The sequence below is a fragment of the Psittacula echo genome (assembly GCF_963264785.1).
Source record: "Psittacula echo genome assembly, chromosome: 5".
In the NCBI taxonomy this organism is placed as follows: domain Eukaryota; kingdom Metazoa; phylum Chordata; class Aves; order Psittaciformes; family Psittacidae; genus Psittacula; species Psittacula echo.
In genome coordinates this window covers 86,836-103,973 of record NC_137739.1, presented here as the reverse complement: position 1 = coordinate 103,973, position 17,138 = coordinate 86,836, and the positions used below count along the sequence as shown (strand labels likewise).

The window sequence follows — 17,138 nt, the reverse complement described above, 5'->3', positions numbered from 1 at the left end:
TCGGGCGCGGGGCCTGGGACGGTGGGGCCTGGCGCGGCGCGCAGGCGGCCCCGGGGCCTGGGTGAGGGGGACATGGGCTGGCGCTCGTTGCCTCTGGCGCGAAGGGACGGGCGGCTGCGGGGCATGCGGGCCTGGTGGCTTTTGCTGCGGCCGTGCGACGGGGCCTGCCAGCGCACTGCTGCCCGCCTGAGGCGGGCTCTGCGTCTCTCGCGGCCCGCCCCCGGAGGCCTCCGTCGCCGCGGGTCGAGCTCTGTGGGAAGGTCTGCGTACCAGTGGGTCTGTGCGAAGCGGCCTCCGCCTGAACGAGTACACGCCCAGGAGAGAGCGGGAGGACGCTGCGGTGCCCTGTGTAGGCCTCGGACGTTGGCCGTGGCCTCTTCGCAGTTGCCCTCGGCGGAGGCAGGCAGGGCTCGGCCCCGCCGCGGGAACCCCCCGCACCGAGACCTATGGCTGTGCGAATCCTTTTGTTGTTTTTGCGACTCGGGTAGCCGTTCGGCTGGTACCGCCTCTATCTTTTCATGCCGCAGACAGGAAGAGACTTTCCAGTCCAGCCCAGAGTTAGAGCGCTCTGATGAAGTGTCAGACCTTGGCTTTCTCCACTCTCAGGAAAATAAAGTTTGTCTCGTTTTGCGGCAGTGTTTTGGGACACTACTCCAGTTGATTTTTTTTTTTCTTTCCTCTGTGTCAGTATTTAACCTGCAGAGTAAGACTATGAGGCTAGGAATGGTAACGATTTTTTCCCCTCTGTTTGGAATTAATAAGAGCTATTGAAAGTTTTTGAAGCTTAAAAAGCACATCGTTGGTGTGTTTAGAGAGTTGTCATGGGTCGGAATTGTGGGTGTGATAGCTGTTCCTGCGGTATGGGAATGCTTCTTTGCAAGACTTGCCTTTTGTGTGTGGAAGTAGGTTCCCCTGTCCCCTGCCCCCCAGAAGGTATAGATGGGTAAGATGATGTGGGAGGGAATGTAGTTTGTTCCTATGAGTGTGTTGGTTTGGTTTTGTGCTTTCCAAAACAGCTGGTAGTAACAGCAGCAGAGTTGAGCTGCTGAGTCAATTTGGAAGTTTGTGTTAATTTTCTAATGAATTCATAGCATTAAAAGGGACGTTGCTATCTCTTAAAGCTGGGCTCTGTTAAGGAGGGATTAAAACCAAACAAAATGTGAAGACTGGTCTGTTAGGTCTGTGTAAGGTAGGCTTGGTATAGTTCCTCCAGTGCAAAAGTTTGTGTTCCTCCCAGTGATGTAGCACGTAATTGCATTGGGAATTCAATAGCAGTAAATTTTTTGGGTGAAGAAAACGAATTTGATGCGATTTAAAGAAAAACAAAACCAAAACAAAAACAAACAAAAAAACACACACAGGAAAAAAAAAAAAACAAAAAAAAACAAAAAAAAAAAAAACAAAAAACACCAGCGCAACTAAACCCTAAGAACTGGGTGGGGAGGAGAGAGATGTTTGTGTCATTTTGGTGGTATGTGCTGTGCTTGTGCATTTGCTTTTAAATTGTAACTGTTTCAGGTTAATTGAGATTTCTTGCATTTGTGAGGTATTTCAAAAGCTTACAAAAGCTAAAGTTCATGTACAGATATTTGGGCATGCTTCTATTCCAAAGGAGAAACACAGGAAAAAAAAGCCAAACAAATCATACACATAAATTACTAAAGAAGTTAAAAGTAGCAGTGAAAATATCATATCTTCAGCTTTAATACTCACTTAGTTCCTGTTCCTTCGTAATGTCTGAAACCAAAATACATACTGAGGTGGTCAGTCTCTGTCCTATCTCAAGCTGCAGCAGAACTAAAGTTAAATTCTTCTATTGAAGAGCTGCTAGAGAGTATGTATTGGCCATTTGTTAATGGATTGATTTGCTTCTGAGGAGATGCTTACCTAACAGGAACTTAATTTTTTAAGTGGTCTTTCAGTCGTTTTTGGCTGTAATCTGTCATTGGTAGTCGTTTGTAGTGATGTTTTAGATGTTTGTCTGCCCTTGTTAGGGTAACCAAAATCTGTGGAGCCCATTGTCTCATATACCCTGAAATTTTGGCTGTATCCTGTCAGTGCTTAACCAAGACAAATGTCCCAAGACTTGAAAATGTATTCATAGAACATGGAAAAAAAGAAGTTTAATTTACTGGGGCAGAGTGCCGTGAATGAGCAGCTGCAAAGCAAGTGGGACACCTTCCTCTGCTGCCCGTGCAGTGGTTATTGACTGGTGATGCTCTGCAGGACACATGTTTATGTGCTCTGAGACGCTGACATTCGCCCTTAGGTGCACGTCATTAATTGGCTGTTGGCCACAGGAAATACAATTAACATATTGGAAAGTATCCTGCAAGGCGTGTCTTGGCACCAGAGGCAGCTGAGTTATTGAACTATGGAATGACATTGGAGTGGTTTATAAGCAGAAAGAGTTTCTCAAATTGTTAGGGGCAGGTTCGTGTTCGTGCAGGGAACCACCAGGTGGAAGCACCACTGAAATTCTGATGTATGTTCAATAGCTCATTGACATTTGTTAATGGACGTGGTCTCACAAAATCCTTAAAACTATTCCATGTATAATTTGCATAAGGGAGAGGGGTTTTTGTGTTCTGGTGGTATCTTTTCAGTGACTCCACATCTGCGTGTCAACAGGCTAAAATCTGAGGCAGTATGTACATGCATGGAATAGGTTAGTGCTTGGTTAATCTTTTAAGCATGAGCATCATGTTAAATGATGTGTGAGATTTTTAAAATAAGGATCTTTGTGAGCTACAATTCATATGGTTCTAGTAATAGACTGCAATATTTTTACAGGTAATTACGTAGTAATAGAATGTGAGTTTTGCTTAATTACTGGTGAGTGCTTAAATGTTTATTTTAATGGAGTAGTAACACTCCTTTCATTAATTCTGTGAGCTTGTTTGGTGGAAGAATTCTATTCTCCTGGCTGTCATAAAGGCTTGTTTGCTATGTGTGGAGTTGAGAATAAATGGACCTGACTTCTCCAACTGCCAATTGTCAGCTCTTATTTAAAATGGGTAGAAGAGCAGTAGGGAGGAGGATTAAAAGTCTTCACTGGAGTTTGTTTTGGCCATGTGGCTAATGAAACTCTAGGTTTAGATACAGTTAGACAGCGAAAAATAAACTCTCACTTTGATTACTATTCTGGGTGAATGGAGAATCCTCCGTGAATTTGAAAGCACCACTCTTGCAGCCATTGTGGCTAGAACTGTTCTTGTGTCATCTGTAGCAGTAACCTGTGCTGTATATGTTTCTTCTGTAGTCTCAGTCAGCAAGTAAGACATGTTTGGCTGTCAATAAGGCAGAGGAAGTGTAGAAAGATCATTCAGTTTATACTGGAATTTAAAACCTGCTTTGTAGAATGAGTGGGCCAGTGGCTATTCCTGAGTGCTCTTCTGTATTGCTGTCTACAAGTTCTATAGTGGCATTGCTGTGAAACTGAGATGATCTTGTTAATTGCTGTGTCTTTATTGCTTTTGTGTAGAATGCTGGCTTTCAACAGGGATGTTCAGTCTAAAAATAATGTGCATTGTTCCTCTGTTTGCCAGAGACAGGAGCAATGCAGGTGTTTGCCTGCAGAAGACAGCTGAACTTTCTGTGGTGTAGGAAGGAGACAGATAGGTGTTTATCACTTGTGCAAGTAGGATGTCTGAATGGTTTTCTCATTACTAATAGTGTTTCTGTTGCCAAGCTACAGTTGAAGTAGTTTCTAAGATGTGATTCAGATATAAAATACAAGGTGGGGATAAGGTCAAGAGCAGTAACTAAGAGGTTGCTGATGTGGGGAAACTTTATGTTATTTCTGATGTTAACTTCTGCAGGGTGTGCAAAAATGTGTGTCTTGGATATAGTAGTGAAACTCCTGAGTGAGCAGGGCTTACAAACAGATAGTGTAAACAACACACTGTACTATAAGGAAAAGTTTACACTAAAAGCAATTATTTTCTTTTAGAAGGACTGTGAATATGTCTGGCATAGCTCTTAGCAGACTGGCACAGGAGAGAAAAGCCTGGAGAAAAGATCATCCATTTGTAAGTATGAGAACTGTGACATTTCTGACTGTGCAGTTGGTTTGGAGTTCTGATGAAGACTTTTTCATTTTTTACCCTGATGTGATTTTTCTTATATTGCTTTTTTTTCTTTTTCTTTTTTTTTTTTTAATTTAATAAAAAACATCTAAAGCTATGTAGTGCAAAAAGAAATAACTGTAAAGATAAAATATGTCATGAAGTATTCCAAGTACATCTTCCAAAATCTTCACCCTTTGGCTTTTTGCCTTAATGCAGGGATTTGTAGCAGTACCCACGAAAAATCCAGATGGCACAATGAATCTAATGAACTGGGAGTGTGCTATTCCAGGAAAGAAAGGGGTAAGACTCATCCACTTGCATTCTGCCAAAATAAGATTATCCCTCATCATAGCCAGTTATGTACTTTATCATGATGTCACTTTTAAATACCTATATAATATCTTCATGCTAGTGCTTTAAAGTGTTATAAACCACAAAATGGTGCAGACAAGATCCTTAAAGCCAACATCTTGCATCCTAGGAAATGCATCACACCAGGAAAAGATTAGTTTTGCTCATATGATTCCTGGTATTTTAAAAATTGGGGATTTCACTTGAGCAAAAATGCTGTCTCTAACAAGAAGCAGTGTGCCTTGTTTGTCTCTACCAGACCAGCCAGTGGCTCTCTGTTGCTTTTGTGTTTGGAGGTATGCTGTACTGCACCTGCGTCCCCTGAGATAGATGAGTAGTTGAAACCACCAAAATGATTTCTCATCAGTCAGATCAAAAATTGAAGTAAAGTGGTGTTAGTCCTGGGATATCTTTGTTCACTTTTTTTTTATAGCAAATCACTTGTTAACTACCCAGAGTCTGACTCCAAGAACATCTGCAACCTGTCCAGTTACACAATACGATCTTGCTGTCATACTATTATCTTAGTAAGGCTTTTGAGTATCTGCTGTCTTTCATCTGTAAGGTATGTTGCTCTGTGAGAAAGACAGTAAAAACTTGATTGACTGTCTGGTGTTCTACTTGAAGAAATTATAAAAAGCTATTTGTCTGTGACTGAAAGCAAACAGAATGGGAAAAGTTCATCATACCAAAAGGCTCCTCTCTTCTAAATGGGCAGGTTTGTTTCCTCTGGGAAATATAGGAGAATAGATATTTCTACTTGTTAACAACTGACTACAGCTGTTCAGAACAAGTTCTTCAAATATACGATAGCAAATGAAATGAAACTTACTTGCTTTCTAAAACACGGCTATTTTGGTATTCATAGCATGTTTTCTTCCTATTCCAGCTTGAGAATTTGCACAATGAATGCCAATGACAATGGAGTGCTTGGGGGGGGTGTATGTGTTTGTTCGCTTTTTGTTTGTTTACCTTTTTTTTTTTTTCTTTTTTCTTCTGCTAAAAATGATATAAAAATGGTAGAAAAGAATGGGGGATTTCCTCCTAAGGTGGTCTTCAAACATACTTGGCTGCTCCTGAGGATAGGATTTGATCTCTACTCAGGTTCATTTTAAAGAATTAACACTTACTTTCATTGCAGTGTTTCCATAGCAAGGGCAAGTTAGAGAAGGGGTCTGAATTTTACATATGCAATAAACTTTTCTCTGTTTCTACACTTACCAGAGATCCGCTTGTCAGAAGATAGGCTCTTTTTTTTCCTTATTTCCAAGTAAGATGACAAGGAAATACAGTTTTGAGACAGCCTTTTTGTGCTTTTTGGGATGCTTTTTCTAGATTATGTGAACTTTTTGGACAGTGCTGTCTTATTTTGTCTGTAGCATGGGAACTGCTCTTATCGGTGCTCTTCCCAGTTTCTGATGGGGATAAAAAGCTTCTGTAACCCAAAAAGATGGAATCTGTGAAACTACTTGCTACCAAGTGCAGACAGGGTTAGTTTAGGCTAGTGAACCTCATATTAACTGTAGCAGTACTACAGTGCTAAATTTTTTTGTTCATTTGTGGTTTTTAGCCACGTTCTCATGAGGCAAAATAGAAGCCATTTACATCCACGTGCTTAAGGGGTGTATCCATATCCTATCTTCTCAAACTTATTTTAAGTGGGGTATAATGCTGCCTTCCTCACCAAACGTGTATTATCTTGCATGATTTCAGCCCAGCCGGTAGCTCATTTCCTGCCTTCATAGGTGGGATGGGCAGGAGAATCAGAAGAATATAAAACCTGTGGGTTGAGATAAGAACAGTTTCATAAATGAAATTAAGTAAAATCTAAGGGTAATAGAAGTAATACCAACAATAACAATACTGACAGTAATAATAGTAGGGAACAACAACAAAGAAGAAGAGAAAATTCAGAAAACCAGCAGTGCTGCACAGTGCAATTGCTCAGCACCTGCTGAGCAATAACCAACCTGACCAGGGCAGTGATCGGTCCCTTCCAGGCAACTCACCTCAGATTCTATCCCCAGCATGACATGCTGTGGTATGGAATATCCCTTTGGCTAGTTTTGGTCAGGTGTCCTGTCTCTGCTTCCTCCCAGCTTCTTGTGCCCCCTCTCACTGCAGAGCATGAGAGACTGAAAAGTTCTTGATCAGGGTAAGCACTACTGAGCAACAACTAAACCATCATTGTTGTGTTATCAACATTATTCTCATATTAAAGCCAAAGCCAGCACTAGGACCAGCTACTAGGCACCGCGTCAGCTACTGGGGAGAAAATTAACTCCAACACAGCTGAAACCAGGACACATGTAAAACTTCGGAAGTATTCTGTTCATCTGTGTACTATGAAAATTTTACTTGTTTATAGAATTATCACCAATGATCCTGGCTCCGTTGAAGAATCAGCAACACTTACTAGCTATAATGAAGTAGAAAAGCAGGGTTTTAATTCTTCAGCTCGTTATATAGGTAGGATAACTTGTCTCAGCCTAGACAGCATGGTGCAGCGTAGGACAGCTATTTCCTACTGTATAGCAAAAGGATGTCTTGCACTTTGTCTGAGAAATTATATTCCTGATAAGCTTTTTTCAAGAAGTTTGACTTCTCTTTGCTGTAATCTAAACTCTACCTTAACTCCTTATAGACACCATGGGAAGGAGGCTTATTTAAATTACGGATGCTTTTCAAGGATGACTACCCTTCTTCACCCCCAAAATGTAAGTAAAATGACTAAAAACCACAGGTTTGTTGGAACAACATTAAACTAGTCCACGAGGTTCTGTGAATGGTTATTACTTTCTTACAGATATCTTTCCTTTAACAGAAAGTTGCTTTTTTCTTTTGTCACCACCCATCACTTTGCATTTAGAAAGTTGTGATGAAATGAGTTAAGGGCTCAGTATAACAAAATTGTGATGGGAGGGTAATTACTGTGTGGCTTTCCTCAGAGTTTGACAAAAGCAACACTTGAGGTGTTTACTACTTGATCAGTACTGTTTGGAAACTAGCAGGTAGGCATTTTTAGACCAAAGCCCTTTGTGTGTTCTTAATGTTAAGTTGGTCTTCTAAGCCAAGAACTCAGAAAGCAAGAACTTATTAAAAATAATAAATAGAAAAAGTTTCATCAACTTTAACCTTTTCATCAACTTGCTCTAAAAGATGGATCTGTTCTTTTTCTGACACTATGTGCAACAGGTATCTTCAGGTACCGACGGTTGAGTTTTTTTGAGTTTTCCTTATCCCATCTCAAAAGTACTTACTTCAGAAATCTGAAAGTATTTACTGCCTTGCCTAGTTTTTGTTTCTCAAATTGGCTTCCATCTCAAATCAATGACAGTGAATACAGATGGTTCTTTTGACAGTGGTTCATTTCTCATTTCATTTTAGGGTTTCAGCTGTATTGGTTGTCTTGGCAACTCCTTTTGTTACCATCTAAATACACAAGGAAACATGTTTTAACTAGAAAATATTTAACGTTAGTATCTTGAGAAACACCAACTAGCACATTGTGCAAGTGTTAAATTAACTGCCATGCCTTAAAATAGGATGTATATGTGACTGGTAAGACTTCATACCAATGCAGCTTCTGAGTTCCTACTGAACTTCACAAGTAAATCTTACTTATGAACTGCACAGTGATGTCAGATGAATTAGAAAACTGTACTAACATGTAGATATTTCATAATGGCTATTGCATTAAAGTCCTGTAAAAATTAAAGAAATGGCAGAATATAGATTGAGTGGCAGAAGAAGAGTTGCACAAGCCTAATTCTTCAGTAAGTCAGTCTTGCACGTTGAATTTGGTTCCTCTTGTTTATACATTAAGGAAATGTGAAACTGAAAAAAATGCTAGGAGCTCAAGTCATCTTTGTGTAGAACTTGCAGTATTTTAAAGTGAGAAGAGATGAGCAAAGGGCATTCCGTTCTATAGTACTATGTGAGGCTGTAAAGACAGGATTGGTTAAAAAGGTCTCTATCACAAAGCTACTACAAACTGTTTTGGTAGTTTCCATGCCTAACCCAGAAGATTACAGGTTACAACAACAGTGTTACATTGCTTGGGCTGATACCACAGGTGTGCTGAAGTTACTGCTTTAGGTGCAGGCTGAGCCAAGAAGAAAACCAGTATTAATAGCATCAGAAATCTGTGTGGGTTTTTTTGGGGGTAGGGATGTCTTTGCCCATTGCTCTCCTGCCGTGTATAAACCATCTTGCTGATCTTGGTCTTAGTGCTGCATGCAAGTAATTCTCTCTTCCTCATCAGGTAAATTTGAACCACCATTATTCCACCCAAACGTGTATCCTTCAGGCACAGTGTGTCTCTCCATCTTAGAGGAGGATAAGGACTGGAGGCCAGCAATCACAATTAAACAGGTCATTATTTGTACTTAGACATATTCCTAGCCCTTTTATTTGCTTTGCTTGCTTATCTGTTGTGAATGTAAGATGTTCACTGTTTCTACAGTAGGTTTCTAAGGGTATTATTGAATGTCTCTTAGTAATACCCATGCCTATGTTACTTCTGTTCCTTCTCCCACAGATCTTGTTAGGAATACAAGAACTTCTAAATGAACCAAATATTCAAGACCCAGCTCAAGCAGAGGCTTACACAATTTACTGGTAAGTATATTTGCTCGTCAGCTTGAAAGCTTTCATATTGCCTACAGCTGTCTGTTACTTACAGTATAACATGCTAATATTTTTAGGAATGATGAGGGGAATTTTCGTTGTGGCTTATATCCTGTGGAGATGCCTAGTTTGTGCTAAACTTGAACAAAACAGTAACTTCATGGTTAATAGGCTAGTGCGGCTTTTAATAGCATTGCAACAGTAATGAAGTGTGAAGACTCCTTCAGTTAGACCATGATTTTCATCCTGGTTCTAGCCCAACACAGAGTCCTTTCCCCTAAAGGCTGAGTAGTAGCGATGAGATGTAATTATGAGACCAGTGATAGAGGAGACTGAATTAGGTGGTAAGTCCTGTTCATCAGTGTAGGAGTAACTTCTGTCCAGTAATGGGTACCTGTAAGGGTACGGGAGAGCTGCTGTGATTGCTCTAGGAAATACGTGGCATTTTGTGAAAACTAGATATTCCAAAAGAATAGGTTAAGAAGTACAAAAAGCTCATAGCTTCAGCAGAGGGAAGCTTGCACTGGTGATAGGGCAGTGATCACCTGGGAGCTAAAAAGGACTTCTTTTGTTTTTTCTTTCCTCACCATTAAAAATGGATTGATACAGAATCTCTGGGGGAGCAAAAGACTTTACACAAATGCTTTTGGCACTTACAACTACTGAAATAATGACAAGATTGAAATCTGGAATTGCCATTCTGAACAGAAGTGGGGGTGTTGGGAGAAAGCCAAGTTTGAAAAATGACATTTCATGAGACTTCACATGCAGGCTATGTCAGAAATGTCTGCTATAGGATCCTAATGAAAAGGAAACCTAGGGATGGGTAGCAAGTCCTGCATTTAATTAAAACCTTTGTTCAGCGTTATTTAAGTATCTACTGAAGACTTGATGGGGACTGAGTGCATATGGAGGACAGTTAGGTGGCCACAGTTGCACCAGCACTTCTAGGAGCCACGGCACCCTCCCCCCCTTTTTTTTTTTTTTTTTTTCAAAGCCACTTCTGAAGGAATATTGAGCAAAGTAATTTAGTTTTATACATGTATAGACAGTTCATGACAGGTTTTTATCAGCTTCTACCTGTATATATATATATATATAAAAACCCAATCTTTGCTAGTCTTGCTTCTGCTTTATTGTGCTTCTAGAAAAACAAACAACATTGAGAATAAATACTGCACATAAGTTTTGCTACTTCAAATATATGTATATAGAGAGAGTCTCCCATTTGTCCTCTTCATGGCTTTTGGATATGCATAGTATTTTAGGTGAGTTACTGTATTTCTGCTGTCCGACAGTATGTCTCTTACTACATAGTGGGTAGAAGCAGCAAAACAGAGCAGGATTGTATATGCATCTGTAATTTGGCAGTTGATAAATAGTGGGGAAGACACAGGGCTGTTTTAAATAGATGTGGGCTGATGCCAACCTTATGAAGTTTAACCATGCCAAGTGCTAAGTCCTACACCTGGATCAGAGCAATCCCAGGCACAGCTACAGGTTGGGCAGAGAAGAGATTCAGACCAGCCCTGTGGAGAAGGACTTCGGGATGTTGGTCGATGAGAAAATGAACATGAGCCGGCTGCAGTGTGCGCTCGCAGCCCAGAAAGCAACCGTATCCTGGGCTGCATCAAGAGGAGCGTGACCAGCAGGTCGAAGGGGGTGATCCTGCCCCTCTACTCTGCTCTCGTGAGACCTCACTTGGAGCATTGTGTGCAGTTCTGGTGTCCTCAACATCAAAAGGACATGGAACTGTTGGAACAAGTCCAGAGGAGGCCACGAGGATGATCAGGGGCTGGAGCACCTCCTGTATGAAGATAGGCTGAGAAAGTTGGGGCTGTTCAGCCTGGAGAAGAGAAGGCTGCGTTGAGACCTCATAGCAGCCTTCCAGTATCTGAAGGGGGCCTATAAGGATACTGGGGATGGACTCTTCATTAGGGACTGTAGTGATAGGACAAGGGGTAGTGGGTTCAAACTGAAACAGGAGAAGTTTAGATTGGATATAAGGAAGAAATTCTTTACTGTTAGGGTGGTGAGGCACTGGAAGGGGTTGCCCAGGGAACTCGTGAATGCTCCATCCCTGGTGGTGTTCAAGGCCAGGTTGGACGAAGCTTTGGCTGGCATGGTTTAGTGTGGAAAATCTGCCCATTGCAGGGGAGTTGGAACTTTATGATCTTAAGGTCCTTTCCAACCCTAATGATTCTGTGATTCTGTGGGGTTTAGACAAGTTGTGAGCTATACAAGAATAAGCTTTGCATTCAAATAAGAATACTTGTTCTCATTCTCAGGATAGCTTTGGTACTGTCACTCTAATGTGCTAACGCATGCAGTCTAGTGTGGCAGGCATTCTTTTGTGTGGGTTCTGAGGGTGTGAGGTCCAGCACCTGGGTTGTATTCCCATGTGACAACACAATAGAACTGGGAGAAAAATTTTAGAATAAGGTCTGTATGCTGTTTCTGAGAATCAGCCGGAGTGGTTTCACTCTGGTCGCTCCTAACTGTTCATTGGTTGTAATCAGTTTGCTTCGTTTCTTCTTATCCGCAAACCACTGACTTCTGAGGAGATAATGTGCTGCCTTTGTTTTTTTCCTTTTACTGCAGCAAGCCTTCATAGCTGCTGAGTTAAGTTCAGTTTTACTGCAAAGCTGTCTGCAGAAGCCACTCACTGTAAACTACTCTTGGTACAAGAGTAATGGTAACAAAGTTTTGTTTGGCTCTTGACTGACACTTCTGAGGGCTAATAATAAAAAATGATGCTGAATGTAAATGGATGCTCTACTAAGCTACTTCTGTCCCTTGTTGGTCCAAGAATAGAAAACAACTTGCCCTTTTATGTATTGAGGCTGGCGCTTTGTAACTGGTCACAATTCTGTAGCTAGACTTGAGGAAATATAGTGTTTTTTTCAGGAAGTTGAGCTAATTTTTGGAACTGGAGGTCAGGATAAGCTTAATGCTGGGAGTTGGGGTCTTCAGAAATGAAGGCTGAAACTACCATACTGTTATCATTGTCCCATTTCTTAAAGAGCACTTCCTCTCTCTCTCCAAAGCAGTTAAGATGGTGCTTTAAAATCACATGAAGTGTACCAACTGTTAGTGAACTGCTCTCATCAGCCACTTCGTACTGTTAGGATACTGTTAATTATAATTGTTAATTACTTCAGGTCTTCACATGGGGAGTGGAAAACAAATGCTTAACATGTAAGGTAAAGCTGGCCTTGAGAAAGAACGGGCACAGAACTTTTCATAGAGACTGGTGTGGTATGAAGTCAAATAGTGCAGTCATTTGACAACAGATGGAGATTGGGAAGTAACTAGTTAAACAGTACTTCCCTCCAAAGGAAGTCATCAGAGTAATGGTCCAGAAAAAACTTTAATATATTACATTGTTCAGTGAATTCCTGTCTAACTGCCTTCAGCAATGACTTGGTTTCATATTGAAAATAACTAGAACAAGAATTCTGTAATATAGTCTCTTGATTTCTCAAGATACAATTACCCTTTTTCCTCTCTTCTATTCAGCCAAAACAGAGTGGAATATGAAAAGAGGGTTCGAGCACAAGCCAAGAAGTTTGCACCATCATAAGCATCTGTCATGCAGCATCTTAAAAAGGAAGGGATTGGTTTGGCAAGAACTTGTTTACAAAACTTTTGCAAAATCTAATGTTGCTATGTACAATTAATATCCACTTAGGGGAGGGGGTTGTATGTGTGCCATTTTCCATATTCGCCACTTGTATACAGTTCTAAATTTGCTGAATTGCCCCCAGTTTTTTCATACAGGGTCTCTTCCTTCAGTCTTTTGTATTTTTGATTGTTATGTAAAACTTGCTTTTATTTTAATATTGATGTCAGTATTTCAACTGCTGTAAAATTACAAACTTTTATACTTCTATGAATTCACTAGTATCTCTAGTTCCTTTGCTCTCTGATGCAGGCATGCTTTAAAATGTTAGAACTATATTTAGCCTCTAGCTGGCTGTATGAAAAAGAAACAAAAACAAAAATCATGCCCTCCACCCCCTTCCCTCCCTGAATTTGGTTTTATATCTTTGAGAAACTAGGTTGTTACTGCTTAAGAGCCTCCGAGATCCAAAGTCAGCCAGCATCCTTATTCTGCATCACTTCCTCTGTGTTTATATGGCATTCTGTCTGTGTTGCTGTTTAGAATAAATAAACTGTTTATATAAAGGGTTTTGTTTCATTTATCTTCATTAAAATGATTAAAAGATTGCCATTTAAATGGCTCTGAACACAATTCAGTGCAAGTCCTATTTTTAAGGCCTGTGATGCTGCACTTACATTTTGTTTAGATGTTGCCTTCATTTGTTTTTCCTGCCTCCAACCCCAAAATGAATGCAGCCTGTCTTTGGGCCCTGAGTGGTAATTGCAGCTATTCAACTTTGAATACAGAATTCTGATTAGCTAGAGACCAATTGCTTACTGTGCATAATGAGATCAACATGCTGGTGTGATCACATTAACATAAAATAACAAGCATTAGACTGATATGAACAATAATAGAAGGAATGTCCAAGGAATGCAAGGGGACCTACAGCAACTGGGCATTTTAAATGGTACTTGTTTATCAGGAATACTTCTGTGCCTTCTTCCAGATGTCAATGTATAGAGCTTTTAGGAAAAGGACGCGCATAATGCAATTAAAGTTCCCTTCTGTAAAGGAAAAGTTAAATTATGTAAGTTATTTTCATGTATGTCAATCTGATGTGCCCTCCATTAAACTTTCACTGCTTTTTAATTGCATTTTTTTAGTCAAAATAATTCTGCAAAACATGAAGTGTGAAAAGTTTTGTTCTGAGTTGTAGCTTCGTCAGTGTTTTGTTCTGTTGGTTTGTTTTTTGTTAAAGGCTGCTGCTGGAGACTGAAGTCATTCTGAGTGTGATACAGCTCTGTTTTCAGGTCTGTATCTCAATTCTGCTTTGTCTGCATTTGATTACGTGATAGCTTTAGGACATGGACGCTTTCCCCAGATTAGAGTAGGTAACACCCTCATGTTACTCTTAGTCCTTGGAAAACTGTTTGTGTAGGATTGCTTCCTTGTTACAATACAGAAATCCTTGTTTCAACAGCTGAGTCAGGAGAGACTTCATATGCTTGGGGTGGGAAGGTGAGTAACTGACCACAGCTGAAGGAAAAGATTCACCATTAAATTAATTTACTTAGGCTTTTTTTTTTTTTTTTTTTTTTAAGGCAAATGGAATATTTATACCACTAAAAGCACTGCTGTCACTCCTAATTCTGTCTCAAGTAGGCTTAGCATTGAATCTCTCTAGCAGAAGAGGGGTGAGAGGTGAAAATCTTGCTATGACTTGAAGAGCTTGTATATATGAAGGTAGCACTATAAATTGTCCTCAGTATCACCAATTCTACTCAAGGGTTGCTGAAGTTTAGGTTTAAATAAACTCCAGTCGGGTGCTGGAAACTCAAAAGAGCATTCCATTTTAATGTACAGAGAAGCCCTAAACAACATACAATGTTTTGGCACTTCATATTCAGAACTGTACCACAAAATTTCAATTGCTAATAGCTGTACTTTTGCCTACACACTGGCAGATATATGGAAGAGTGAACCAAGATACCAGCACTGAAGAGAATCTCTGACTCACAGCTTTAAGGAGCATGTATTTCTGCATGCATTTCAGAAATGCATTTCAGCAATACATTTCAGCATGTATTTCTGACTTGGCAGTGTCACTTCCAACTAATGAGAATGCAGGCAGAGCGTTGCTGAACCTGTTACCTGAAATTTTGTGGTACAGTTCTGAATTCCCTGAACAATTAGCTACAAATTAAATAACCTAAAGCCTTTATGCGCCTAAACGGACCTATAAACCCATGTATAGCCAGAGACTCACCTGAAGGAAGGCATTTGCTAAACACCAGGTTACAGGTGAACAGGCCACACTGTTAACTGTTCACAAGGAAATGTCTTTATAAAAGATGTTACAACTCTTCAGGATTCTTGGATTGGGTTGGTTTTTTTTTTTTTTGTTTCTTTGTTGGGCTTCTGGTGGGATTGGTTTGATGATGACTTTTTTTTTTCCCTTTTCAAGCAGTTGGTTTACTGGTGGTTATTGCAGCAAGTCTACAGTACCATGATCTTCTGGGCTGCTCTCATCACTGCTTTCAGTGGCATCATCTGGAGTGCTCACACTGTCCTCAGATTCTTCATTACTTTGTGCTAGTCTGGAAACATTTTTTACAATTATAAAAGCAAAGCAACTTAAAGTAAGAAAAATGGTATTTAAATGTCATTACCCGGAGGAATTGACTGGTCTGTTGGGATTACAAAATTCTTTCCCCGAGTCAACATCAAATGGATCTGCAAAAAGAAAGGAAAAAAAAAAAAAAAGCATTGATGAAGGTGGCAAATGTTAAGGGTCTGCTCTCATTTCCTCATTTTAAGAGATTACTGGCAGGGAGGGGAAGGCATAAGAAGTCTGTTTCAGCTTTCTGGTAAGTTTGCCATTGTTCAGTCAGAAACCAGAGAAGGTGAGAAACATCTACCAAGTCCTGTGTCCCCCTCCATTCTAGTCTTTTTAGTCTTCCATGCCCTTTGTAGGCCCCACACACTCTGGGATTTTGTAGCTCTTTAGGGGTGATCAGGCTGCAGACAGAGATTCTAAGGCTTTTGGTAAGAAAACAAAGATGTTCTCACAATGGTTTAGTTCCAAAAAGGCTACCTGGTTAGTTCACATCTACTGAGAACTGAAGTATAGCTATGCAGGTTTACCTCTTGCTGAGCAAGGGCAGGGCTAGATTTACTTTGGTTTAGAAAGCTGGAGAGAACTGGCACCTCAGAAAAGTGAAACGAAGCACAATAGCTTTGATACCACTGTCCACCTGGTAAATGCATAGGATTGTGGGTGGAGGTGCGTTTTATTTGGTATAAAATTTTGTCCCTTATGAACTGTCTTTACTTTGATGTAACAGTAATTAGGCTTCCACCAAACAAGGTAACAATTTAATCCAGCCTAGCACCTTATGGCAAAGATATCAAAGTTCAGAGGAACTAAAAGCTATCTACCATCTCCTTACAGTGTGATCCACTAGCCAGTTTTTATGGCACTTAAACATTAATTGGGAGCATCTCTCTTCATGTTGTTCTTAGTCATTTTGATTTGCTTTTTTGTCCTATCTAGACTGAGACCAAGCACTCACCTGTGAATATAGCCTGAAATACCTGGATACGGTAAGTTACTGGAAGAATTTGGGAATAAACTACTTATTTTCACTATTTTTATTAGCTATTATTGGCTACTTTCATTATTTTATAGGTCTGATTTTAAATATATTGATTAGGGACTGTATACATAGAATCATACAATAGTTAGGGTTGGAAAGCACCTTAAGATCATCCAGTTCCAACCCCCCTGCCATGGGCAGGGACACCTCACACTAAACCAGGTCACCCAAGGCCTCATCCAACCTGGCCTTGAACACTGCCAAGGATGGAGCATTCACAACCTCCCTGGGCAACCCATTCCAGTGCCTCACCACCCTCTCAGTAAAGAATTTCTTCCTTAGATCCAATCTAAACTTCCCCTGTTTCAGTTTGAACCTGTTGAACCTTCCCCCTGTTTAAGTTTGAAGATACATGTGTCTTTTCAAAGTCTGTCTTAGGTTTAAGTAACTGGCTGTCAGACTGTATGCCTGTATTTCTCTTCCAGTCCTCCTGAATTACTACTCTTTTTACTCATACTCTGCTTTTAACACCTTTAAACATCAGATAAGATGAAGAAGCATCACAGTTTCTTTTTACTCCTTAGTCCTCTAACATCCTTAATTTGATCACAGCTGCTGCTCCACAGCTCCCTGGGGGGATACGCTCCATATGCACTCAATTGCTTTGGTCATTTTCATCTTTTTGAGTTGGGGGAAAAAGGAAAAAAAAAAAAAAAAAAAAAAGGCAAACCTGCTCATAGAAAGAATAGAGAGAACACACAGCACAAGGGGAGAACAACCAACACATCTCAGCAAAGCTCTGATCTTGCACCTTGACAATATTTTCATGAGATTAAAGGAAAAGATTGCAAGAAAACTAGTTAGGAAAAGAGGGTGTATTATGTG

General features: G+C 40.3%; 2 protein-coding genes across 8 annotated transcripts in view; one reads left to right on the top strand and one right to left on the bottom strand.

Moving 5' to 3' along the window:
- Positions 1 to 17,138, top strand: part of UBE2I (ubiquitin conjugating enzyme E2 I) — an 18,705-nt gene continuing 1,567 nt past the window's right edge. Inside the window, exons 1-9 of one of the 4 annotated variants that reach the window (XR_013956772.1) lie at positions 1 to 452; positions 3,953 to 4,031; positions 4,287 to 4,370; positions 7,066 to 7,138; positions 8,686 to 8,795; positions 8,962 to 9,041; positions 13,916 to 13,967; positions 14,138 to 14,175; positions 16,211 to 16,260. Coding sequence is in view for 3 of the 4 variants with exons in the window: in XM_080617173.1 (XP_080473299.1) it covers positions 73 to 452; positions 3,953 to 4,031; positions 4,287 to 4,370; positions 7,066 to 7,138; positions 8,686 to 8,795; positions 8,962 to 9,041; positions 13,916 to 13,967; positions 14,138 to 14,175; positions 15,125 to 15,167 (939 nt within the window). In the remaining variant the exon portion in view is untranslated. Of the gene's footprint in view, positions 453 to 3,952; positions 4,032 to 4,286; positions 4,371 to 7,065; positions 7,139 to 8,685; positions 8,796 to 8,961; positions 9,042 to 12,569; positions 13,858 to 13,915; positions 13,968 to 14,137; positions 14,176 to 15,124; positions 16,190 to 16,210; positions 17,098 to 17,138 lie in introns of those variants that run through there. The other 3 variants (XM_080617174.1, XM_080617173.1, XM_080617175.1) reach the window with 3 other exon arrangements.
- The window catches only part of TSR3 (TSR3 ribosome maturation factor), a 14,481-nt gene continuing 2,233 nt past the window's right edge, over positions 4,891 to 17,138 (bottom strand). For 2 of the 4 annotated variants that reach the window (XM_080617185.1, XM_080617186.1), the window contains exons 5-6: positions 15,327 to 15,390; positions 14,009 to 15,254 (exon numbers count right to left, since the gene is read on the bottom strand). In XM_080617185.1, coding sequence (XP_080473311.1) covers positions 15,140 to 15,254; positions 15,327 to 15,390 — 179 coding nt within the window. In that variant the 3' untranslated portion in view covers positions 14,009 to 15,139. Of the gene's footprint in view, positions 6,540 to 14,008; positions 15,255 to 15,326; positions 15,391 to 17,138 lie in introns of those variants that run through there. The other 2 variants (XR_013956774.1, XR_013956773.1) reach the window with 2 other exon arrangements.